The 27714-nt window shown below is 47.0% G+C and overlaps 1 protein-coding gene across 1 annotated transcript in view; it reads right to left on the reverse strand.

Annotated features, from left to right (window-relative positions):
• LOC309549447 (saccharopine dehydrogenase-like oxidoreductase) overlaps nt 1-27714 on the reverse strand; it is a 93172-nt gene that overhangs the window by 52569 nt on the left and 12889 nt on the right. Inside the window, exon 2 of the mRNA XM_082249746.1 lies at nt 25976-26085. Within this exon, the coding sequence (XP_082105872.1) occupies nt 25976-26085 (110 nt within the window). The remainder of the gene's footprint in view (nt 1-25975; nt 26086-27714) is intronic.

A 27714-nucleotide genomic window follows, 5' to 3' on the forward strand; every position in this document is an offset into this window, starting at 1 on the left:
ATAAGTAATAGAGACAGGGCATCTTCTCCCAGATAAGCTCAACCATGATATGTTATGAATAAAGTGGCCACATAAAAAAAAAAAAAAAAACACACGTGATTGTAAAGTCTTTTTTTTTTCTCTCTCTCAGTAAGAATAACAAACATGTTATACTCCCCCCCCCCGTGCAGTTGGTTTTGCACAGAGCAGACAGGATCCTCCTTTCGGGTCCCTCGTCTGTGCTTCTAGCTCCTCCCTCTCTGAGTGTCTCCACAGCAAGCAGCTTGTTATGGGGGAACGAAGCCACAGCTCAGTGTATCCATTCAGACACGGAGTTGCGGTTTGGCCCGCCCCCTCTCTCTCCTCATTGGATAACTGACCTTGATAAACAGCAGCAAAAGCCAATGGTGCCGCTGCTATCTCTTCGCCGATAAGGATGGGAGTCCGGGACAGCTGAGACAGGGACATCGCTGGATTGAGAGGGTGCTCAGGTAAGCATTAGGGGGCTGCTGCCCACAAGGTTTTTTCATCTCAATGCATAGAATGCAGTAAGATAAAAACAATTCCGACTTTAAAATCACTTTAGGATTTGGTAGATGCTGCAGGGTTATGGCCTCATTCACAAGGGTGCATAGACCCATACTTCCAGGCAGTGAGCTGTGTTTATTCCCCCAAGAAGCTGTCTGCATAGAATACCTGCCATTCTCTGGGAGCATAGATGGTCCTTTGTAGTGCATGCATTATTTTTCTTCTCTTTAAAAACCTTGTGTGCGTAAGTGAATGAAGCCATAGTAAAGTCTTGTTATTTTATTTTTAAAAATAAATAAACCGGTTTAAATTACACAGAGCAGCCTGGATCATCATCCTCTTCTTGAATCCCTCCCCAGTGCTCCTTGCCCCTCCCTCCTGCCAGGTGCCCCCACAGCAACCAGCTTGCCATGGGGGCACCCGAGCTGAGGCGCTGCTCTGTGTCCATTCACACACGGAGCCACGGCTTGGCCCCGCTCCCTCTGTCACCTGATTGGCTCACTGGCTGTGACTGACAGCAGCGGGAGCGAATGGCTCCAGCAAAAAGCCAATCAGGAGTCCAAGTCCCCAGAGGGGCAAACCTCTCCTGGACATAGCTGGATTGAGAGGGGGCTCAGGTAAGTATTAGGGGGGCTGCTGCACACACAAGGTTTTTTTACCTTCATGCATAGAATGCATGAAGGTAAATAAACCTTGTGCCTTTACAATCACTTTAATTCCCTTGAGTCTATTAAGATCTTTTTTGCCTAAAGTGGTACTAAACCCAAAAGAAAACATATTGCTGCTTACTAATTATTAGACTTGATGGCTGCATTTTTTTTTTGGCTTGCTTTTATTTTTAACCTGGTGATCTGGCCAGTAAGTTTTTGAACAGAACAAGCTCTTCTGAAGATGCATCAGTTACAGGGTTGAGAAAAACTATTTGGAACAGGGGTGCTTACAATGATCAGCTGTAAAACCATTATCCCAGAAGAAAAAAAACAAACAAAAAAACGGTTGCTGTAACTGCTTAAAAGGGGTTAACTGGAAACAAAATGTGATAATGGCAATGGAGACTGTGGTGGTGGAAGATGGCACGGACCCTGAGTCAACCCGTACTACTTGGACTTGCTTAAGGGCCCTACAGCCATTTCGATATTTCCGGGTACTAGTTTCCCAGTGAGTTGGATGTTCCTTCCTTTCTTAAATGAGTTGTAAACTCAGATTTTTTTTTTTATCTTAATGCATTCTATTCATTAAGATAAAAAAACCTACTGGGTGTAGCAGCCTCCTCAGCACTCCTGAATACTTACCCGAGCCCCATTGCTGTCCAGAAATGTCCGCGAGTCCCTCAGCGGTCCGGGACTCTCCTGCGGCTGTCGATCAAAGTCAGTTAGCCTATCAGGATAGAGAGGGGCGGGGCCAAATGGCAGCTCCGTGGCTGAATGGACACAGAGCTACAGCGCGGCTCGTGTGCCCCCGTATTAAGCTGCTTGCTGTGGGTGCACTCGATATGAGGGAGGGGCCAGGAGCAGCAACGAGGGACCAGAGAAGAGGAGGATCCAGGCTGCTCTGTGCAAAACCAACAGCACAGAGGAGGCAAGTATAACATGTTATAATAAATACAAAATACTAAGTTATTCCCAAACTTGATTTCCAGGAATCTTCCATGACGGCTTAATGAGAGCTAGGCTCCTCCCACTAGCACAGGAAACACAATCCACATTAGTTTAAATACAAGTGAGAACCAGAGACCCTCAGTAACAACAAATAACCGAAGGCACAGCTAATTTCATACCTACCACCACCTATACGACAACATAAATAGGTCAGGAAGCAGCACCATTCTGGAAGATTACTGGAAATCAAGTTAACAGGTAATAACTTAGTTTTTCCCCAGTCATCTTCTAGGACAGCTTAATGAGTGACATAACAGAAACCATAACTGCTAGGAAGGGACCACAGCCTGAAGCACTGTTCTCCCAAAAGCCTGGTCGCTAGCAGAGAAAAGATTCAGACAGTAACGCTTAGCAAATGTCTGGAATCTCGACCAGGTGGCTGATTTGGATCGGGGTAGCTCCTTCCCCTTCAGCCCAGGACGTAACCAGGGTCCTGGTAGAGTGGGCTGTAATAATTTGGGGAGCTTGGAGCCTGGCAGATGCATAAGCCTCAATAATTGCAGCCTTCATCCATCTAGCGATGGTAGTTTTAGAAGCAGCTGAACCTTTGTGTCCAGAGTATAAAAGGAATAGATAAGGGACTTTCCTCCATTCTTTGGTGCGCTCAATGTAATATAACAAGCACCACCTTACGTCAAAGGGTTGTTAGCTTGTCCACAAAACAATGAGATAATGATTCCCTGTGATCAATGAAAGTCCGTCGACACTTTGGTTAGAAAGAGTAATTCTATCGCTGGACCCAGGCTATCGGGCAAAATGGAGCAGTATGGCTTTGCTATGGAAATTGCTTGTAGTTCGCTTACTCTTCTGTCTGTGACCAGCGCCACTAAGAGCACTGTTTTCTAGGTTAAGACTTTCAACGTACTTTCCTCTAACGGCTCAAAAGGCTGTTTTGAGAAGCTCTGAAGAACCATAGACAAATCCCACGGTGAAAACCTTTTAAACCGCGGAGCTCTACTCGACCTGAATGAATCTTATTAGAATATGTTCCGCCAATCTGAGATCTAGATTATTGGACAATGAAAGTACAGGTGGTGGGGCGTGTCCTGAACATGGTGGCGTGAAGACGCTTCTTGTGAGAGCTCCGGATATCTCACCCCGTTAATTGCGGTTTTACTGCCTATACTTACCTCGGAATGAGCACCGGACATAGGCAAGGACCCAGGAAACCTCTCCGTACTTCTCCGGGTGCCAAACTGCACCGATACTTCCCCCGGGACCCGTTTCTCTTCAGCCCGCACCAGCCGCTCGCAGCCACGTGGGGCCCCCTCTACACCGATGGCGGCGGCAACTGCTCCAGTCTCCCCGACGGCCCCGCTCCTCTGATGTGGGCTCGCAGTCTCCGTCCTCGATCTCCTCAGCTCCTTCTGCCTCCACTGCTGGTATGTCCGGGGACGCGGGAGAACTCCGGGCATTGATCCAGGCCCTCCCCTCGAATAGAGACTTTGAGGCGCTGGCCTTACGTTTGGAGGAGGCCCATGCCAGGGACATCCAGGCCGTGCGCACCGAGGTGCATGGACTGCAGGATCGGGTGTCTGCGGGCAAGCAATCTGTTACCTCGCTTGAAGCACTGGTCTCTCGGTTGGAAGCTGCCCACGCTGCGCAGTCGGTGCACGTGGGGGAGATACAACTTCGGCTGGAGGAAATGGAGGATTGCAGCTGCCAGAACAACTTGCGACTTCGGGGGTTACCGGAGGCCCTTCCTGCCACAGTCCAGGCGATCTGCCAGCGGTTGGCTCCGAACGTCCTGCCTGCCTCGCTGGAATTAGACCGGGTGCATAGAGCCCTGGGTCCCCGCTCCTCTGATGCTGCATGGCCGCGCAATGTCATTTGCCGACTGCACCGCTATTCCCACAAAGAACTTGTCCTCAGACAAGTTTGGGAGGCCGGAGACGTGGACTTTGACGGGGCAACAGTGAGGATCCTTCCGGACCTGTCACGGGCAACGCTCCAGAGAGCCCTGATGCGGCCCCTACTGGAACGCATCCGCCAGCTGGGGTGCACGTTTCGGTGGGGTTTCCCCATCTCCCTTACGGTCCCGCAAGGGCCCTACCTCCTTCACGGTTCACCACCCGGATGACCTACCGGGTCTCTTTGCTTTCCTGGAGATGGAGGTCCCTAACTGGCTGCAGCACCTGCCGGCCCCGAGCAGTCGCTCCGCATCCCGCTCCGGCACTGGTGGGGGCCTTCCTCCCCGCACGCCGAGACGAGGCTGGCGCACGCAACCTGCTCCATCGGCGCGAGAAGTTTGATGATCCCAGACACCGCCTTCTGAGCCTGACCTACAGATGAGTACTGCGTCTCTTTTTCCCCTTTAAAGCCCCTACCTGTATCCCTACCCTCTGCTGGCCCACTAGTGCCTTTGGCCTACTGTACTGCCACCCCCGCCCCCCCCCTTTTTCTTCCATGGATACTTCGGCCGGTTAGACTGGAGGATGGACTGGTAGAGGCCTGGAAGTCGGGCCTCCGTGGATGATCTCCCCCCCCCCCCCCCCGTTTGCCTTTTGGTCATAGACTGTACCTGCTGCATTGCCCGGGCCCCCTACATTGACCGGTTTGCCTGCGGATGAGCTCTTCTCTCTGCGGGCGTCCTGAGCCCTGCCCCCCCAGCGGATGTCCGGAGCTCCAGCTCCTCGGGCTGGAGGTGACGCTTAGGCCCGCTGCATGGAGGCCTTGCTGCTCGCCCTCCCCCCACAGCCTGGACCCCTGATGCCATGGTCCTGTTCTCTTCTGTTTGACTCATTATATTGTGTTTATTTCTCTCTGTGGGGCTTCCCCGGCCTCTGGGGGAGCTCCGGACGCTACTCCTACAGGTTCTCTACTACCCTACGTGCATTCCATTGTTGGTGACATACTTGCTGTGTCGGGAGTGGGGTGGGGGGAGGGGGGGTGCTACTGAGTCTTTTCTACCGCTGGCGGGATGGGTTTCCCTGGGGGAGGTCATGGGGCAATTGGGGTTCGCTCTGTTAGATGTCCGTGGTGACTGGGGGCCAGGTGGAGTGATTGCGCCCCGTGTAGGCGGGGGGGCATACCTCCAATATGGAGACCGGGGCGGGTGCAGCTTTTGTTTAGGTTGACTCTTCTGGTGGGGCTCGGGAGGGTGGGATGCGCGGGATATGGTTCCCAGTGCTATCGTTGGCACCCCCCTCTGCTCACTCGTCCTTGCGCGGTGGGTGAACGGGGGCGTCTGGGTTATTGGTGCTCATAATGTCTGATAATGTTCATGTTGATTTGCTATATTTTTGGCAGTTTATTGTTTCTCTTATTTGTTTCTCTGATGGACGGGGTGTGCTCTGACCGTGGTGCTTTCGTATTTTGAGTCGAACTCCACCTTCAGACTCTTGTCCCCCACTAGGCCTACGCCCCATCCGTGGGGGACCTTGGGGTGTCTTTTCTTCCTTTACTAGAGTTCTTCCCCCTTTACCCTCTATTCCCCTACTATTTTCCTTACCAGACCCGACAGGCTTGGGTCTTCTACAACCTCCCCCTCCCATCCCTGCATCTTCCTTCTTCCTCTCGTATCTTATTCCCTCCCCCTCTCCCCCACCCTACTCCTGCCTCTCTGTCTTATCCCCCCTGTCCTGTGTTGTTTTCCACCACCTGCCCTTCATGGATCCCATACGGGTAACCTCCCTAAATGCCAGGGGGCTTAATGTACCTGAGAAGAGGCGTGTTTTACTGGGGGAGTTGCGACGCCTCCACTCGGATGTGGCCTTCATCCAAGAGACCCACTTTCGGGACGGCAGAATAGGTTTTACCCGTGTGTGTACCACGCCGCCAACTCTGAATCCAAATCCAAGGGGGTGTCTATTTTGATCTCGAGCTGACTTCCGTGGACCATAGAACAGATCCGGGAGGCAGATTCCTGTTTCTTAGGGGTCGCCTTGGGGAGGTTAAGGTCACACTCGCTACTCTATATACCCCCAATGTTGGACAGGAGACGTTCCTTCGGAAGTCTGACGGCTCTGTTGGAATTCTCGGAGGGTAAGCTTCTCTTGGGCGGCGATTTTAACTTTCCGCTCGAGCCTGAACTGGAAACCTCCACGGGTACCTCGTCAGTGTCCCAAGGACGCCATCGGCAGGTCCATTCCCTGCTCCATGATCTTCAGCTCGTTGATGCGTGGCGTCTCCTACACTTGGGAGAACGCGATTATACATACTTCTCGGTCCCCCATCAAGCTTACTCTCGCATTGATCTATTCTTACTTTCTCACCGCCTCCTGCACAACGTGGTTGATGCGACGATAGGTACCATCACTTGGTCGGACCATGCCCCAGTGACATTGTCGGTTAACTTATGCGGCACCTCTCGGGAATCGGAATGACACTGGAGGCTGAACGAGAGTCTTTTACAGGACCCAGAGGTCCTGGCCGATGTCACCCAACAGCTTCAGATCTTTTTCCATCTCAATACCGCCCAGGATAGTGATCCGGCTGTGATCTGGGAAGCGCACAAGGCGGTGGTTAGGAGGGTCTTCATGAAACACGGAGCACGACTGAAGAAAGCCCGGGAGGCTCAGCTGGAGAGCCTTCTGGCTGAGGTGCACTCCATTGAGAGCCGCCACAAGCGGGACCCGGGTAAGGAGCTGGCCCGACTCCGAGAGCAGATTGCGGATCTGCTGCGCTATAAGGCCAAGGCAGCTCTGCAGAAGTGCAAACGGTTCACATACGAACCCGGGGACAAATGCGGGCGCATGTTAGCACGTTCTCTCCGGGACCAACAGATGGCGTCCTACGTCCCCTGGTTGCTGGATCCGGGTGGCTCTAAGGTCCATCTTCCGAAGGCTATTTCTCGAAGCTTTGGTACTTTCTACTCCCGCCTGTACGGTCTACCCCAAAGGCCCTCTCATCAGGCGGCAGTGTCATCCTATTTAGACTCTGTCGATTTGCCATGCGTGGCCTCCCCGGACCGGGGGAGATGGACTCCCCCTTTACCTTGGAGGAGTTATCTGCGGTCATCACCTCTGCTAAGAGAGGGAAGGCTCCCGGACCGGATGGGTTCACGGTGGCCTACTATCAACAGTTACGTGATATCCTGGCCCCCCCTTTGCTGCTGCTTTTTAATGCGGTAGGCGATTCCATTTCTTTTAGTGAGGAAGCCTTGAGTGCACATATTTCTGTGATACCCAAAGAGGGGAAGGACCCCTCGGTCTGCGGGAGTTACCGGCCGATCTCGCTGCTTAATGCAGACCTTAAGTTCTTTACTAAACTCTTGGCTCTTCGCCTACAATCCCATTTGCCCGCCCTGGTACATTTGGACCAAGTGGGGTTTGTCCCAACGCGTGAAGCTAGGGACAACACGATCAAGGTTGTGAATCTTGTGCATCAGGCGCGTCGTTCCCGTGTCCCCACTGTCTTTTTGAGTACGGACACGGAAAAGGCGTTTGACCGGGTTAACTGGTCATATATGTTTGCGGCCCTCCGCCGCTTTGGCCTGGGCGACCGGATGCTGTCTTGGATCCAAGGGGTGTATACTAACCCTAGCGCTAAGGTGAAGGTGAATGGGGTTCTTTCGGAACCGATTCGCATCTCCAATGGCACACGTCAGGGATGTCTGTCGCCATTGCTCTTTGCGCTCTCCTTGGAGCCCTTTTTGACTAAAGTTCGGATGAATTCAGATATATCAGGCCTCTCGGTGGGGACGGCCATGCATAAGGTCTCCGTGGACGATCTTCTGTTCTCCCTGACCCAACCCCTGATCTCACTATCGTGCCTCCTGAAGGAATTTGATCTCTTCGGCGCTGTTTCCAACCTGAAAATAAATTTCTCAAAATCTAAAGTCATGGGGGTTGCAGACGGTGCGGAATACCCTGACCCATGACTTCCCCTTTCGATGGGCAACGGGTGAACTCCGGTATTTGGGCACTGGATCTCCCCTAACCCGGCGGATCTGTTCCGCCTGAACTTCCCCCCACTCTTGGTGACTATTCACACGCTTTTCGCGAGGTGGTCCACAGGGCTTCATTCATGGTTCGGGAGGTGCAACATCCTCAAGAGGACGATACTCCCTAAAATTGTTATTTTTGATGCAAGCACTCCCGATCTCCATTCCGGCAGACTTTTTCAGGAGGGTGGACTCCGTTTTCACTCACTTTGTGTGGGCTGGGCGGAGGCCGCACCTTGCTCGGTGCTTGCTGGTGCTGCCCAAGCGGCATGGTGGGGCTGCCTTGCCCGACGTCAAACACTACTACCAGTCGGTTATGCTGACGAGATGGATCGACTGGGCCCGGCACGCCAACCTGAAGCAATGGGTTACGTTGGAGACCTCGTTATTTACCGTCTTTTTGCCTAGAGCGCCTTTGCTGCCTCGGGACTTACCTGCGGAGATCCGGCAACATCCCATGATTGGGCCGACGATTAGGGTATGCTCCTCGATTACGACCGGAAAGGGACTCGGACGCACGGGGCCCACTTTTCCCGATTTTGGGGAATCCACGCTTCACCCCGGGTTGCGGGAGAGACAGGTTTGGTGAGCTGGCTCAGGGTGGCATCTTTCAGAACTCGCATTTTATCCAGGATAATCACTGGCCTTCACTTTTCCAACTCACTTCGCCGGGCGGTGCGTTTCGCCTGTCCAGGTGGCAGGCTCTGCAGTTACTCCATTTCTTTCGAGAACTGGGCCCAACGTCGCTCTTTACGAGAGACTTGTTGCCTTTTGAGCACCTCTTGATGTCACAGGGACACATGCCCCATGCACTCTCTCAATTGTATTCGCTTCTATCTCACCCTCCAGAGGACTTCGTCCTGCCGGGTATCCTCAAGTGGGAGCGGGAACTTAGTCGGAGTTTCACGGACCCCCAACGACGCAACATAGTCCGTTTTTCCCTGAAATCCTCCATTTGCACACGTATCCAAGAGTCCAACTATAAAATTGTTACCCATTGGTACTACTCTCTTGATAGACTCAGCCGCATCTTTCCGGGCACTTCGGATAAGTGTTGGCGGTGCCAGCTGGATAAGGGTACTATCTCCCACATCTTTTGGAGTTGCCCTAGGTTACGGGACTTTTGGTCTGAGGTTCGCCGCATCTCCCAACGGATGACGGACAGAGTTATTCAGGATGATCCGGCATTCTTTTTATTATATTGCTCGGGCATGGCCCCGAAACGATATAAACGCTCTGTGTTGCGTCACCTTCTGGACGCAGCGAAATCATGCATTAGTTTATGCTGGAAGAGCTTGATCCCCCGACTGTGTCCCTCTGGTTACAGAGGGTGAAATGGATTAATGATCTGGAGGACCTGGTACTGACTGCACGTGGTAGAAGGGAGCAATACACTAAAAAGTGGGCTTGCTGGAATGAGTTCATACTCTCGGATGAGGGCCGGACCTTGAGTGCGTCTCCCCGTCTGTAGTGGTCCTGCTTGGCTTTGGGTCACCCGTGCGGGAGAAACTCCCTTGTCAACCTCTCCTTGTCTGCTCCCCTCCACCCCACTCTTTCACTACGTCTCTCCCCCCTTATTGGCTTCCCTGTCACTCCCACTCTTTGTGCTCCCTCTATGTCTATACTTCCTGTCTACTATGCCCCTTCCCGACCCTCCTTTTCCCAGTCATGGATTCTTTGAACCCTCTCCCCGTTATCTATTGTTACACCATTGACTGAATGACTCTTGGTCGTGCACGTGATTCTGGCTTTGCTTTAACACGCCTGTATACTGGGCCATCCTTACTTGTACTATACTTGGTTGCTTAGCAGGCCAGACTACCTTCAGTCATATTCTTAAAAATGTGATAAGCTTGCATATACAATGTTTTCCTGGTTCAACTTGATATTGAGACTAGGTCTCTTGCACTTGCTGGTGATCTTCTCGATTACTTTGTCATATTCTGTTTGTTTACCGGTGTTCTTATGCACTTTATATTTTGTTTAGGTTTTCTACGCAAAAATAAAAAGAATTTGAAAAAAAAGAAAGTACAGGTGGCAGCAAAGTATTGGGCGCTAGCCCTAGGTCCGATCCATTTTGCAGAAAATCCAATACTGCCAGAATAAATCGGTCCAGAAATCCTGTCATTGTCCTTCCACCAAGAGCAGAATTTCTTCCACACTTTATTATAGATTAAATTTGTTGAATATTATGCTTCCACCGAGTCCAGCATGTAACCAAGGAAGACAACTTTCTGCGATGGTTCACGATCCATCTCAGTAATTGCAGATGGTTTATCGTGTAGGTTACGTTTTTCTCCAGCTCTGTGGATGACTCTGCAAAAACCAGCAGATCGTCCAGGTAGGGTATTATCTGGATACCTGAGGTCCTCAGCCCTGCAAGGCTTCTGCCAGGACCTTCGTGAAGATCCTGGGAGCTGAACCAACCCAAACAGGAGGGCATTGAACTGGAAAAAGATGATCTGACCTGGTCCTTTCACTGCAAACCTGAGAAAGGGTTTGGAGCAGCCTCTGATCGGAATGCAGGTATGCATCTTTCATATCGATCGTTGCTATGAAAGCTTCTCTGAATAATGGCTCCCTTGTTGTGAAAATGTCCATCTTGAATTTTTTTGTACACCACTATTTGATTGACTTCCTTTAAAATGCAGGATCAACCTGTATTTCCCCGAAGGTTTCCTTCTGATCAAAATATGGGAAAGAACCACTCACACCCTTGCTCGAGGGATGGAGGGAAATTACTTCCTGATCCAGAAACTCCTGGATTAGATTAGTCATGGCAGCTGCCATGTCCGAGTCTTTTAGCAGTGGAGTCACCAAAAAACGGCTTGGGGGTGTATGATGGAATTCTATCCTGTAACCATTGCCGATTAGATCCAGGATGAACTTGGTTGGTTGTAACCCTTTGCCAGGAGGGTAGGAATGCCTCCGACCTCCCTCCAACCCTGCAAAGGGAGTCATTGGCTTTTGTCATTGGTTTAGGAGCGATTAAACAGAAATCCCCCTCTGCCTTTACCCTTCCTTCTGTTCCCAGGGTCCATTTTGGTCCTTCTGACTGATTTTCCTGAAAGGACAAAAATGCTTTTTTGACTGTTGCCTCTTTGGATTTGGAAAGCCTTTTTTATCAGCAGACCTCTCCAAAACCGAATACAGGTCTTCACCAAATATTAAGCCACCCTTGAACGGTAATGAACATAACTTTGCTTTAGAAGCCACGTCTCCTGCCCAGGCTTTAAGTCAGATCGTCCGTCTGGCCTTATTTAGGAGCCCTTTACATCTAGCTGTAAACCCGATGGCCTCCGCAATATAGGCCACGGCCTTGTTGAGGATAGGGAAGGAGTCCAAAATCTCCTCTTTAGGGGCGTTTTGTTCTAGGAGGATCTTCAACCACAGACCCAGTGTCCTGGCTTCACAGATGGATGCAATGGCTGGTTGAAAGTTATCAGCACCTGCGTCCCACGCTTTAAATAATCTTCTGCCTTTCTATCCTTGGCATCTTTAAGCAACTCTGCATCCTCAAAAGATAGGTCTGCTTTTCAGGCCACTTTGGACAGAGCTGCATCCAGCTTTGGACATTTCTCCTATATTGCCACATCTTCCTCCCTAAAAGGAAACCTTTTCAAATTTCTAGGGAGAAAGACTTTCTGGCTCCCTCCATTCCTGCAGTATGGTATCTATTGAAGCAGCGTGTACGAGCAATGTTCTTGTCCGTTTTGATTTCAAACCTGCATAGAATTTATCATGTACTCACAAACTTTGGCTTTTTTTATTTTCTTCTAACTCCAAGGTATCATATATAATCTTTAATAAATCTGTCCCATCAGACTTGCACCGACTTGTTTTCTTGCTTCTGTGCTAGAATCTTCACTGGAGTTGTCCTCCAGCACCCCCTATTCTTCTATGACTGGTGTGGATGCATGGGCCTAAGGTGCTGTGCTAGCATATGAAGTACTTGGTTGAGATGCATCTGAAGGACCTGGCTCTTGTAGAGAAGATCTAAATGACTTGAAAGTTTTAACCATCTCTGCATTCATGGTGTCTAGCAATGTTTAAACATAAAGCTAGTTTTTTTTTTTTTTTGGTTAGAGCGTCAATGTTTTAGGGACATCTCCCGGCACTGCTCCCTCTTTCTTAGCTGCTCTAAGAATACAAGGCACAAGCAAACATTGAGCAGTAAAGAAAATAGCCAGGTACAACAACAAAAATACACCAGTGAGAGGATCACCAGAGTCTCCTGCACCCTGCAAACTATTCAGTGTACAAAACACTACCACCAATGCCCCTACACCAGCGTGAGGTAACAGCGCTAATGAGACTGCATCATTCGCTTACCTTAGGGCCAGGATATGCGTACATCCCCCCGATCCACCTCCCCTGCAGAAAATCACCTCCATTGCAGTGCAGGGAGACTCAGGATTGTCACTTCCTTATGTGCACCAGTTCAAATGCGCACCGCCCTTATCCATCCCTGCAGGCCCCGGACCAAATCCTGTGGGATTGGGATGCCGGTCCATGGTGCAGCACTGTGATTCCCCCAGTCTTCCATCCAGGATAGTGCTGGACACCGGCTGCCCATAGTCAAGATGGCTGCCGCGCCACCCGGAGGATACCAGAAATGACCCGCCCTCGGCGTTCCCGGCTCCACGAGCGTGACTGCCTAGGAAGAAAGAAGACACCAGCCCCACGCTGCCCACCAGGGAACGCAGACTCTGCCATGCCTGCAAGGACCGGGTAAGCCTCCATTGTGGTTCCCCCCTAATGGACACCAAAAACGAGGAGACGGGGTCCCCTATACCAAAATACAAAAGGGTATCAGGGGGCCCAAGTTCCCCAGCTTTGGAGAGGCCAGGGTCGGGAGGCTCCTGCCACTCCGCACGGAGGCCTGACAGCATGAAGTTTTCTTGAAGTGATCGTGTCTGGCAGAGGAAACACAATACTGAGGGTCCCTGGTTCTCACCTGTATTTAAACTAAGGTGGGAGGAGCATATTTCTCATTCAGCCGACCTGGAAGATGACTTGGGGGGGGGGGGGGGGGGGAGGGGGCACCGCACAAAACACGAGACTACAATCTCTTTAATCCTGCTTGTTTGCTTTTGGGCACTTCTAGGAAATGGATCCACCCTGGAGGATCTGTGGAGTACTCTAAGGGCAGTTACTTTCCGCCGGGTTATACTTTTTCCCTACTTTTCTACCATATCTCTTACTAGCTGATTGTATGGTGCTAATTGGTTGTCCTCTGACAGATTGTTGCTTAGCCGCATAACCATTCCCCCTCCCCCCCTTCTCCTTTGTTTACGGAGATATTTAGTATGGTTTTATTTTTCTTATGCTATTGCTGTGCCTCACCTATTAACGATTGTGATTACTAAAGGTAAAAGAAACAAGGCGCCTCCAAGTGCAGTATCTTACAATTATTCAGGAATGAAATGTTATAACCGGTAGAAGGGGAGCTGGAGTGAATCCGTAATACCGTCCGAGATCAGGGGAGCCAGTGCTCGGATGAACAGATGTCCGGGATGCTGCTTCCTGTGTGGGCGCACGCGCTACGCGGAGCGCGAACTTCCGGCAACTATGCTGAGACACAAGCAGCCGGGATCTGATAACCCGCCATCCACCCGCACTATCAGATGCCGGCTGCTTGCGTCTCAGCATGGTTGCCGGAAGTTTGCGCTCCGCGTAGCGCGCGCGCCCACACAGGAAGCAGCATCCCGGACATCTGTTAATCCGAGCACTGGCTTTCCATAGAGCTGCTTATTCTCCCAAGTGCTGCCTGGGTGTAGGTATTCACACGCTATCCGCCCATATCGAGGTCGTCACCCCACGGAAGCGCACACAAACATTTATTTATCTGATTGTGATTACTATACTATTAAAAGATACAAGCATGTGTTTACTTTCCCTGTGGGTACATTAGAGTTTTTCATGCCTGTATTTTTTCTCTCCCTAGCATTTAGCTTGAGGACATTGTGATGTTCTACACAACTTTATGATATGGAATGTTACTCGATTTCTTGTACAATTCTAAATATTTTTTTTTCGAAATAAACAGCTATTTGATCAAAAAGTGTTAACTGACGTTTGGCTTCAGTTTGTTAGTGTAAGTATATCTGCTAGTAAATCTAACACTCCCCTCCCCAGATTAACAATGATGTGGTCCGGCACTACACCCCAACTAAACTTCATCGGATGTTCCCTGCCTGCCCTGATGTCTGCTGGAGATGTGGAGAGGAGGTGGGTTCCTATCTTCATGTGTTCTGGTCGTGTGACCGCTTACAGTCCTTCTGGACGTCTGTGCTTCGCATCGCTCAGAAGTTCACAGATCATGCCCTTACACTGGATCCGGCCCTCTTCCTCCTTCACCATCATGACTTTCCGCGGGCGTCCTATCGGAAATCGATCTTGCCACTTCTGTTTACTGCAGCGAAGAGCATCCCCCCTCTTTGGAAACAGACTCAGCCCCCCTACAGTAGCTATGTGGTTACGTAAGGTTACCCACCTCAATGAAATGGAGGACCTGGTTGCGACAGAGCACGGTACCAGGGACAAGTTCCTGAAGCGCTGGTATTACTGGCATGAATTTACGTTTACAACGGAATACAAGGATTTAAATTGCTTGAGGCGGCTGGGGCGTGGGTTGGGCCCCTCCCCCCCATTCTACATCCCTCCCTTTACTTCCTTCCTTCATTCTGTTTTCTCTCTCCGTCCTTCTCCCTCTTCCACTCTCCTTTTTCTCTAGATCTGGGAGAATGGGACCCTTTCCTCTGTTTTTTCCCTTAACACTTACCCGTCTTCTGGGCGCGTTCCCTGCTCCCTCCCCCTCAGGGAACCTCCATGTCCTAAGCCCTTCGGTGGTAGCTGCACTGCTTATGGGCTTCCCGGATGTCTCTCCCGAGTCCCTGTAGCCGGTCATGAGATAGAAGCCGGTGGGTGCGGGGGATTCTCTGGGGATGTCTTGTCAGTTTATTAGTATTCTATTGTTCATTGTGCCTTGAGCCGTAGTGGCCCCCAGACGGTCTGTTCATTCACGTCTTGATCTCTCAGATATATTATTCCAGATGATCATCTACTCACCTGTTATACGTTTATACTATGAACCTGAAACACTGTTTCTGCTGTATACCTTCTATTATTTTATTGTATGCACTCATGTTTCCTTGCATAAATAAAGAATTTATAAAAAAAAAAACAATGATGTGGTCCAAAGCAGTCTTTGTTGCTCCTTCATTCAGAGTGGTGGCACTTTAATATAGAAGATGCGTTACTGGCTAGATCACCAGGTAAAAAACAGAGTGCGAAAAGCACTTTTGGTTTTCGGTTTAGTACCGCTTTAAAACAGAGTTGGGAGTTATGTCAGGGAGATCTGGCTATTGGAATATCCAAGACACATAAGCCATTGGCTGATTTTATGCACTAGACTCTACCTTCAGAGAGAAAAAAAAAAAAGTGGATTTTTTAAAGAGTTGTAAACCCTCTCTTGGAAGTTGTACCTATACTATAGGTAAGCCTTACCTATAGGTACTGTAAATATCTCCTAAACTTGCCCCATTTAGGAGATATTTACTTTTAATGCAGCCGATTACGTCATCGGCGCATGCGCTCTGAAGGAACGGCCACCGTGCTGTTCCTTCAGGGCCCTGTGCCGTGAACGGCGGCTCCCGCGCGCATGCGAGAGAGTGATGTTATCGCGCCTCTCGCCAATCAGATGGCCGGAGGACGCAAACCAGGACAGCCGTCCTGTCGCTGTGCAGACGGGACTGCGGGGGCTTCGTTCTAAGGTAAGTATTTCATAATGAGCTAGTATGCAATGCATAGTAGCTCATTATGCCTTTGTCTTACAGGTTTTTTTCCCCTCTTTTTTTGTGCAGGGTTTACTTCCTCCTAAATTCCATTAGAGACACAGAGCACCCCAACTGTCAGTTTTTGTTTTTTTATTATTAGAATGCACTTCTAACACTGCTGGACCATTTAGCTGGTATCTAAAGTACCTCTGTATATTACCGCTGGCAGTAGATTTTGAAGAAAAAAAAAAAAAAAAAAAAAAAATTTATATATATTTTTTTTTTTTTTTTCCTACAGCTTACCTTTACAATCCTTTTCTTGGAGTACATCACGGGACACAGAGCCCTAAATCATAACATATGGGTTATATAGCCATACAGGACACTGGTAACCAATCAGAAAGGATGTCCCCCCTATATAACCCCTCCCACACAGGAAGTGCCTCAGTTTTGTAGCAAGCAAAGGTCCCATAGAAGAGGGGAGGGACCTCTGTGTCCTGTGATGTACACCAAGAAAATTTTTTACAGGTAAGCTGTAGGAAAAATCCAATTTTCTTTATCGTACATCACGGGACACAAAGCCCTAAACCATAACATATGGGATGTCCTAAAGAAATGCATCTGAAGAGGGGGGGGGGGGGCACCAAAAAATACATCAGACCACAAGAAAGGGATTATACCACTGCCTACAGAACACTGCGGCCAAATGCAGATTCCTCCTGGGTCCCAATAGCCACTTGATAGAAACAAGTTAACGTATGCACCGACAACCAGGTCGTAGTCTTGCTAATCTGAGCCACAGAGGCTTAATGGCCAAGTGCTCAAGAGGCACCTACTCCTCTGGTAGAATGTGCCTTTATAGGAAAAAATGGAGGAACCTTCCCTTCTAAAAACATACGCCTGTGTAATAACCTAGCGAATCCAAAAGAGAAATCGTAGATTTAGATGCTGCCAACCCCTTCCTGGGCCCTTCTAGCAGCACAAACAAGCTCTTGGTCTTACGAATCCGAGCTGATCTCTCCAAGTAAAACTTTGTGCACGCATTACATCAAGCAAATGCGATAACTTGTCTTCCTCTGAGTGAAGATCTGGAAAAAAAGGAAGGTAGAATATCCTGATTCAAGAAAAGCAGACACCCCCTTGGACAAAAAAAAAAAAAAAATGGGTGTGGACGTAGAATCACCCTATCTTGATGAAAAAAAAAAAAAAAGAAGAATGGTTCTTGACAAGAAAGAGCTGCTAATGCCGATAACCTTCTAGCTGAAAGACCAGTTACTTGGTCAGAAGAACCAGGGAAAGCCTGCCCTATTGGCTCAAAAGGCTGTTTTTGTAAAACTGTAGAGCACCAAATTTAAATCTCAAGGACATAATGGTGGCTTCACAGGTGGAAGCAAACATAACATTCCCCGGACGAAGGTCTGAACCAATGAATGGGAAGAGATCGGTTATTGGAAGAAAAGTCGATCAGGCTGAAATTTGCCCCTTAATAGTGCTCAAGGCTAATTTCAAATCTACCCCTGCTTGAACGAAAGCTATAGTTCTCCAGATGACATATTTGCGGGGAAGCCCCTTTCCTGGCTTCACACCAGGTAATATAGGATCTCCAAACCATGTAATAAAAAAAGTTTCTAGAGACGGCTTTCCTAGCTCTTATCAGGGTATAAACTGCAGGGCCAGAAACACCCCGCTCCTTCAAGATTAAGGCTTCAATAGCCAAGCCATTAAATTTAGAGGTTGTACAGCAGGGTGAAATATCGGACCTTGAGAGAGTAGGTGCATATGCAGTGGAAGGGCCCAAGGCCCTGTCACTGCCAACCTTTGGATTTGTGCATACCAAACCATCCTCGGCCATGCCAGAGCTACTAGGATTACTGGTTTCCCCTCTAGCTCGATCCTACACAACAGACGTGGTAACAGCTGCACCGGAGGAAAGGCATAAATCAAGAAATACTCCTCTCAAGCAGTCACTAAAGCATCCGGCTGCGAGTGGATTCCTGGCCCTGGACACAAATCCCTTCAACTTGTTGTTAAACCTGGATGCCAACCGATCTACCTCTGGAAGATTGGCAGATTGATTGAAAATCCGAGGATGTTAATGGGGAGACCCAAGACATTTCACCTGGACAGTGGTTTCCCCCAGAACTGCTCCTGAGAGAGAGAGAGACTGGTGTCTGTAGTCACCACCTTCCAGGTTACTGGAATAAAGGATTTCCCCTTTCTTCAGATTTCTCGTCACAAACCATCAATTCAGACTAAAGTACTCTTGGTAGCAGAGACATGGACCAGTCCAGAGACTGAACCTTTCTAGGCCATGTAGACAGAAGGTCGTTCTGCAAGGGTCTGACATGGAATTGAGTCCCCCTACCCTTTCCTTTCCTCCCCAGTCTTTACCTTTTTCTTCCTCTTCCCCCTTTTCCCCCCCTTTGGCTTTTTTGTTTTCTCTTTCCTCTTCTTTTTCCTCATCATTCTCTATAGTAGGATTTTATAATGGTCCTATATCCTATTACTATGTTTATTTTTTTTTACTGACCAGATGCAGTTTCCTTAGTCCCCCATGTCCGCCGGTGAGAGATTATTTGGCTGAACGGCTATGCGATTCAGTGACCTATACTGTTCTCAGGTGAGCCCAGACCTTCCCCACTAGTTATATTCTATGAGCTATTCCTGTATTACTTGCAATTCTTATGCTTGTTCTGTGGAAAGTACTCATTTATGTGTTGTCATCACTTCTAGAGAGTGGGTTTATTAATATCCTCCTGAAGAAGCAGGCTGTCCCCGCGAAACATGTTGAGGAATATACGCCTGACCAATTACTTCTGCACTTTACTTTGACAAATAAGTATTCACCTGTACATATATAAAAAAAAAAAAAAAAAACGTACAGAAGGATTTTTCAGCTTTACTATGGACCGAACCAGATCATTCAGGTCTGTGACCTTTGTTGGCAAGAATATCTTTGCCTGTACGGTGTCCACAAGAAGACCCAGATCTTTAAGACGCTTTACCGGCTGTAATGCTTACTTTGCCAAGTTCAGAATTCAACACAGACTTCCTAGGAACTGTACTGTCTGATCAGCTTCGGCTTCAGGCCTGAATGTCCTCCAATCTATAAGCAATAGATCGCCCAGATATCCTATCAGATATCCCTCGGGACCTCAGAACAGCCCATACTGGAGCTAGGATCTTTGAACACTCTTGGAGCTGTGACTAACCTGAAGGGCAGGGCTACAAATGGAGAATGACGATTTTCTATTGCAAAGCGTAGAAGCCCTTGGTAAGCCTGCAATATAGGCATGTGAAGATATGAATTCCTGATGTCTATGAATGCTAGAAACTCCTCTCCCTACCGGGATGCTATGAGTGTACGAATTGATTCCATAAGGAAAATACGAACGTTCAGAAACTGGTTTTAGACCTTAAAGTGGAGTTCCACCCATTTTTTTCACTTTAGATCTATGTAATCCCTTTAAAACGACTTTTACCAATGGAAAGTTTTTTTTTTTTTTTGTTGCTAGTAAATACCTGATTTTCTGCTTTATTTATCCTCTTCTCACTTCTGGGTCTGGTCGGCGATTAAGTCATTCGGCGATTCGCAGTGTGTGCTGGGCTTTGGACAGCATGAAATCTCGCATTATTACACAGGAGATGAGCTGCACTGTGTGCTCTGCCCCGCCTCCTCTCAGTGAGCTGTATGTATGTAGTGTATTGAGGTTGTGCTCCGCTCCGCCTCCTCTCAGTGAGCTGTATGTATGTAGTGTATTCAGGCCGTGCTCCCCCCGCCTCCTCTCAGTGAGCAAGGACTTAAATCCTCACTGAGAGGAGGCGGGGACGAGGCGGGGCGGAGCACGGCCTGAATACACTACATACAGCTCACTGAGAGGAGGCGGGGCACAACCTTAATAAACTACATACATACAGCTCACTGAGAGGAGGCGGGGCAGAGCACACAGTGCAGCTCATCTCCTGTGTAATAATGCGAGATTTCATGCCATCCCAGCACACACTGCGAATCGCCGAATGACGTAATCGCCGACCAGACCCGGAAGTGAGAAGAGGATAAATAAAGCAGAAAATCAGGTATTTACTAGAAAAAAAAAAAAAACTTTCCATTGGTAAAAGTTGTTTTAAAGGGGATTACATACATCTATGTAATCCAATTAAAAATGGGTGGAACTCCACTTTAAAGATCCAGAATAGGTCTCACGTCCCCGTTTGGTTTGGGGATTATGAACAGGTTTGAGTAAAAACTCCTGAACCTTTTGCTCTCCGGAACCTCAGTTATCACTGTCTGGGCCCTCCAGGAAAAAGGCAGCCTCCCCCCCCACCCAATGAGTGGGGGGTGCCCCTTCACAGAGTAGGCTTTTACTGACTCTGCCCTGAAAGCTTGGTTCTGGCCCCAGAATAACAGCCCCCCCCCCCCCCCCCCCCCCAAGATAGTTTTGGGTATATTTATCCAGATCATCACCATCATCACCAAAAAATGCGTTTTCCCTGAAAAAGGGGAAGCCAGCCAATAACCTTTTACATGGCAATTCCGCAGACCAGTTTTCTTAGCCAAAGGATTCTGCGAATATGCACAGTCATCAGAGCAAACCGTGACATTTGCCTTATGAGTCCGTAAGAGCATCCACTGAGAAAAAGTGCAAGGTAGATCCGACAGATCTTCCACAGACTCTCCTTGAGAAGGAACTGTCTTGGGCACTCGCTTCATAAGGTCTTAAAAACTGACAAACTCCTATGGCTGCTACTGCTGATTGTATCGCAGATCCCGCAATAGGAAAGGAGGCTTTCAATAAAGATTCCAACTTCTTATTTGCTGAATCTTTAAAACTGCCCTGTTGATAACAAGAGTTTAAAAACCTGGTCATTAACTGAAGAAAGCAGCATCCACAGAGGGCATATTCCATTTCTTAGTAACTTTTCCTCCATAGGATACAATAGTGAAAGCCTTTTAGGTGGACCAAAATCCTGTCAGGTTGATCCTAATCATAATACATTTTTTGCTCCAAGAACGGATGTATGGAAAAAACATCCGAGGACTATGAGGAGGGTGAAATGAACCCAGAGAAAAAAAAAAAAGAGACTTTAACCGTCTTAAGGAAGGAAATTTGTATCCAGACCGGACAATTTCAGTAAGAGACTGAACAAACAACTCCGGGTTTGAGAGGCTGATAAAGACTTCTCTGACCCCGATTCCCCAGAAGTGGAAATCTCAGCTTGACCTTCCATAGGGTCATCATCAGCTATTCTTCCACATTCTCTGCCCAATCCTGAACTGATTCAGGGGGTGGCTCAGGTGAGGGGGATCTATCACGTTTCCTCCCTCCTTGAGATGCTTAAATCATGCCAGCCATCTTACCCTCAAAGCTGGCTGACGATGCCAAACCGTCCTTAGTGACGTAGGTTGCGGCAGAAGCACCTGGAGTAGCTACTATGTCTGACAATCGTAATGGCTCAGATTGGCTAGTCGCCTCTGGCTCTTCAGGGGGAGTAGACACAGAGGAAGCACGGCTAGGACCTTCAAGGCCTGACAGTGGCATCACAGTGCCTCTTCCAACTGTGCAGTCCCAGACCTTTTTTCGGGTAGACTTTGCTTTATAGCAAAACAAACTTGAGATACTAAGTTTAGTGTACTCAAGGCTTGTGCCAAGCTTATTGCACACGGCACTGATTATCCCAAGATACAGGACCTGTTAACATACAACCCGCAGTGACTCACGCAATCCAGCTGCTTCTGCTCCGAGTCCCCCTTCAGCCTCTGATAGAGGCTAGCATGTTGGAAACCATTCATAAAATCGCGCCTGTTCATGCTGCAATACGCATGCATGGCGTGCTACGTGGCATTCACGTGCACGCAAATCACGCTCAAACATGCCCTCCATGCGGCGTACGCCTGTTTTAAAAAAGCGAAGAGTCAAGCGAGCGAATGGGCCTTTGCCACAAACACGCTATCGAGGGAGGAGATGAACATGTGGACGCTTATGCACCAAGAGGAAAAGAGCAACAACATGGGGTGAGAGCAGCTTAGGCTGAACCTTGTTTGTCACAGTTGATAGCTTTCAGATAATCAGCCCTGGGTAAAAACAGTGTGTTAACCAGTTCTGGACAGAAAAGATTTGTTCCCTTAATGACCAGGCCATTTTTTGCGATTCAGTACTGCGTTACTTTAAAGGGAAAATTGCGCGGTTGTGCGACGCTGTACCGAAATAAAATGGATGTTCTTTTTTTCCCCACAATTAGAGCTTTAATTTGGTGGTATTTGATCACTGCAATTTCAATTTTTTGCACTATAAACAAAAGAGCGACAATTCTTAAAAAAAAAAAAAAAAATAACTAAATAAAATACATTTTTTACATTCTGCTATATAACATTTAAAAAAAAAAAAAAAATGTAAAACATCAAAAATTCTTCTTCATCCTTTTTGGCCAATTTGTATTCTGATATATATATATATATATATATATATATATATATATATATATATATTATACATACATACACACACCCACACAGGTCCCTCTCAAAAAATTTGCATATTGTGATAAAGTTCATTATTTTCTGTAATGTACTGATAAACATTAGACTTTCATATATTTTAGATTCATTACACACAACTGAAGTAGTGCAAGCCTTTTATTGTTTTAATATTTGATGATTTTGGCATACAGCTCATGAAAACCCAAAATTCCTATCAAAAAATTAGCATATTTCATCCGACCAATAAAAGAAAAAAAAGTGTTTTTTTTTTTTTTTGTTTTTTTTTTTTATCAATGATTTTTATTGAAGGTCTTCATGAGAAATTGACAAACAGAAATTTCAAAGAGAAAAGTGTTTTTAATACAAAAAAAAGTCAACCTTCAAAAAATTATGTTCAGTTATGCACTCAATACTTGGTCGGGAATCCTTTTGCAGAAATGACTGCTTCAATGTGGCGTGGCATGGAGGCAATCGGCCTGTGGCACTGCTGAGGTGTTATGGAGGCCCAGGATGCTTCGATAGCGGCCTTGAATCTCTCAACTTTCTCTTCACAACATCCCAAGATCTTTATCAGTACATTACAGAAAATAATGAACTTTATCACAATATGCTAATTTCTTGAGAGGGACCTGTAATATATATTTTTTTTACCAAAATCGCAATAAGCGTATTTTTGGTTTGCGCAAAAGTTATGATGTCTAACTAGGGGAAAGATTTATGTCATTTTTATTTTTCACTAGTAAATGCGGCGATCTGTGATTTTTAGCGGGACTGCGACATTGCGGCAGACCTATCGGACCCCTAACTAACCTTTTTGACACTTTTGGGGGGACCAGTGACATTACTACAGTAATCAGTGCTAAAAATATGCACTGTTACTGTAATAATGACATTGGCAGGGAAGGGGTCAACCTAGTGGGTGATCAAGGGGTTAAATGTAAGCCTAGGGTGTGTTTACTAACTGTATGGGGGGTGGGCTTTTGAAATGACTAGAGAGACCTGTGATCCTATATAGAAGGATTATACTGGGTAATAATATCGGTGCATACACCAACACTGAATAAAAGCTGCAGACACTCACAAGGTAATCTAAATAACCAGACAGAATAAAATACAAAAAATAGTGCAGCGCTAAATAGAACCAGACATTAATAAAATGGAAGTAGAAATAGTCCATGCAGGACGACAAATGCACCACCAAATAGGCTGACCTCTCACCTCAAACACAATTGGTCAAACGCCTGGATAAATTCCACTTGCAACTGAAACAGATAAAGCCTTTGGTAGGATGGATGGATGGATGGATGGAACAATCCTAGCTACTCCAAACCACTTCAGACAGTACAAACCAGACAATCTGGATACTTGCTCTCTTACGGTGTGTCTCAAAAAAAAGGCAAAGGGATTGTATATAGTGAAGTACGTTTAGCACATTTATTACATGAAAACAGCAGTCAAAAAGCATCATATCCTCACTTGCTGGACACAGCAACCAGATGATTTCCACGAGCGGCTCAGTGAGATCACGGCTCCTCCCTTCCGCACGTTCAATCCATCAATCCTGCCAAAGGCTTTATCATCTGTTTCAGTTGCAAGTGGAATTTATCCAGGCGTTGTTTGACCCATTGTGGTCAGTGTTTGAGGGCCCAGCCTATTTGGTGGTGGATTTGTTGTCACTATAAAGTTCAAGATCACAGAATCATCTTTAAGTGCACTTGCATCTACACGGGCCCCTCCCCCCCTGCATGGACTATTTCTACTTCCATTTTATTAATGTCTGGTTCTATTTAGCGCTGCACTATTTTTTGTATTTTATTCTGTCTGGTTATTTAGATTACCTTGTGAGTGTCTGCAGCTTTTATTCTATTTAGCGCCGCACTATTTTTTCTATATAGAAGGATATAGAAGGATGACAGTTGCTCTGTGATCATTTCAGAGAGAAGAACAGTCAGCTGTGTTTACAACAGCTGACCTTGCTCTCAGCGGGGAGCGATCGCGGGTGGCCAGCCCCGTGCAGCAGCATCCCTGCTGCCTAGTGGCGGCGGGAGCGCGCCGGCGTGTGCTTGCCCCCCAGCACCAGGCGCACGACCGATGTACACCTACGTCGGTTCACACAGGAGGGGCTGCCTGCCGCAGTATAATTGATACCTTTCAGGTGATCAGCACAGGGTGAAAAAACAGTGTGCTCTTAAGGGAACAGTGCATAAAATATTGACATTTACTGTATGTGTAAATATTTTAAATTGGACTTACCAGTCCCCCTGCAGGATTCTGTTTGAAACAGGAATCCAATCTTCAATCATCACGGCGAGCTTTGTCTTGGCGACCTTCAAGGACTGGGTCCCCTTGTTTTAGAGGGGCCGCGGCCTTGGACCTGTAGAGCACCCTGCACAGAGCGCCTTTGGGGTTTGCTATGTCAATGGTCCGGATCCCAGGGTCCAGCATTACAGGCAAAACCTCGTATCTGCTTCCCAAGGCTCAGGTACCATATTTTTAGTCCATTGACTGTTTTGGATGGATCTGATAGCTAACCCCTTAGATTCAGTGATCTTTGATCGGGGCATATAGCATGTCTTCATTTCTCCATGAAGAGAATGTGGAGAGACTTTCCACCATGACCTTCCCCTTTAGACACTGGTGAAAAAATGTAGGCACTTCCTGTTTGGGAGGGGTTATATAGGGGGGACATCCTTTCTGATTGGTTACCAGTGTCCTTCACCTGAACGTGATGTACGATAAAGTAAATTTTTTACCTTTCAAAAAAGCATAGGGAGTTCAAGAAGTCAATATTAATGTGACTATGCAACCAAGAATAATGAAATATACAAATCATTTTCCTCACATTTTTTAGCTGTGCAAAGTTAATGTGTGAAAGACAGTGTGCCCTTAGACCCATTGCAGAAGAGCCAAGGGGATATCAGTTAAAGTGACTCATTGTGACTCTAGCAGGCGTTTTGTAATCATTGCCGATTATCAGTCTATAGGTCACCTACTATTTTGCAGGCAAAGTTCTTTTATTTATCAGATGAATGTGCTGCTGCTTACTGCCCTTCTAAATCATCCAGACTGTTTTTGTCATCACCATCTCTTAAAGTGGTAGTAAAGTGAAAATTCAACGCTGACAGGCACGGGGGACATTTATCACAGACGAGACCTCTATGGTAAGCTCTCGTGCACATCGTGGGATCGAGGTTGGGCTAAGGCATGTATATAGGGGGGGGGGGGGGGGGGGGGGGGGAGGATACATGCAGAAGCTGCCCAAGGCTCCAAGTTCTGTAAATGCTTTATAAAAGGCTGCTGTAAACACTACTCTTATATACATACTGAAACCCATGCAAACATGGCCTATAAAGGGAAAACAGAAAGAAAAAATGACGACAAGGTTGTTACAACAGGCAAAAAAGTCCTTTTCACTTGACACTTGAAGGATTGGTTTGCAGCACAATTTTTCTAATTCTATCTGGATGGATAAAAAAAAAAAAAAAAAGTTGTAGCAGTGGAGTAAGCAGTATTATTTATGTAGTATTTTTTCTTCACAAAGCTAAGAACATACCAGCCTAGATTCGGACTTCAAACTAAAGTAAGCAACTATTCAGCCTAAGTACTGTGCCAACCAGGACTTTGCATAACACAGACCTACATCAATGATTGCCCTTTGTTTATTACTTACAGGCCCCACACAGTCCAGAACAACAGAGGCCTTCTTACACATTTCAGCGAGGGAGGGAGCGTCACTAACATCGCAGATTATAATGTCAATGGATTTCAGTTGCGGCTTGGCTAAAAAAAAAAAAAAAAAAAAAAATTTAAACAGCAGAGACTGGTACCAAATTCTAAGACATTTCTACTTTATTTTGCCAGGACTAATTTTTTACTACAAAAAGGTGAGGATGTTTTGAAGCCCTTCTCATTTTTGGACACAGTGACTACAGCAAAAATGTTTTAGATCGTAAGCTCTCATGAACATGGCCCTAACTCTTGTTTTCAATTGTGTTGTAACATTACTCTATACAAACATTTGAAACTATATACAGTGCATTGCGAAAAGTATTCGGCCCCCTTGAACTTTGAGCTTTTGCCACATTTTCAGGCTTCAAACAGATATAAAACTGTAATTTTTTGTGAAGAATCAACAAGTGGGACACAATCATGAAGTGGAACAAAATTTATTGGATATTTCAAACTTTTTTAACAAATAAAAAACTGAAAAATTGGGCGTGCAAAATTATTCAGCCCCCTAAAGTTAATACTTTGTAGCGCCACCTTTTGCTGCATTTACAGCTGTAAGTCGCTTGGGGTATGTCTCTATCAGTTTTACACATCGAGAGACTGAAATTTTTGCCCATTCCTCCATGCAAAACAGCTCGAGCTTAGTGAGGTTGGATGGAGAGAGTTTGTGAACAGCAGTTTTCAGTTCTTTCCACAGATTCTCGATTGGATTCAGGTCTGGACTTTGACTTGGCCATTCTAACACCTGGATATGTTTATTTGTGAACCATTCCATTGTAGATTTTGCTTTATGTTTTGGATCATTGTCTTGTTGGAAGACAAATCTCCGTCCCAGTCTCAGGTCTTTTGCAGACTCCCATCAGGTTTTCTTCCAGAAGGGTCCTGTATTTGGCTCCATCCATCTTGACATTTGACAGTGGGGATGGTGTGTTCAGGGTGATGAGCTGTGTTGCTTTAACGCCAAACATAACATTTTGAATTTTTGCCAAAAAGTTTGATTTTGGTTTCATCTGACCAGAGCACCTTCTTCCACATGTTTGGTGTGTCTCCCAGGTGGCTTGTGGCAAACTTTAAAACGACACTTTTTATGGATATCTTTAAGAAATGGCTTTCTTCTTGCCACTCTTCCATAAAGGCCAGATTTGTGCAGTATACGATTGATTGTTGTCCTATGGACAGAGTCTCCCACCTCAGCTGTAGATCTCTGCAGTTCATCCAGGGTGATCATGGGCCTCTTTGGCTGCATCTCTGATCAGTCTTCTCCTTGAATGAGCTGAAAGTTTAGAGGGACGGCCAGGTCTTCGTAGATTTGCAGTGGTCCGATACTCCTTCCATGTCAATATTATCGCTTGCACAGTGCTCCTTGGGGTGTTTAAAGCTTGGGAATTTTTTTTGTATCCAAATCCGGCTTTAAACTTCTCCACAACAGTATCTCGGACCTGCCTGGTGTGTTCCTGTTCTTCATGATGCTCTCTGCGCTATAAACTGACCTCTGAGACTATCACAGTGCAGGTGCATTTATACGGAGACTTGATTACACACAGGTGGATTCTATTAATCATCGTTAGTCATTTAGGTCAACATTGGATCATTCAGAGATCCTCACTGAACTTCTGGAGAGAGTTTGCTGCACTGAAAGTAAAGGGGCTGAATAATTTTGCACGCCCAATTTTTCAGTTT

The sequence above is a fragment of the Pelophylax lessonae genome, assembly GCF_965119305.1.
Source record: "Pelophylax lessonae genome assembly, chromosome: 3".
In the NCBI taxonomy this organism is placed as follows: domain Eukaryota; kingdom Metazoa; phylum Chordata; class Amphibia; order Anura; family Ranidae; genus Pelophylax; species Pelophylax lessonae.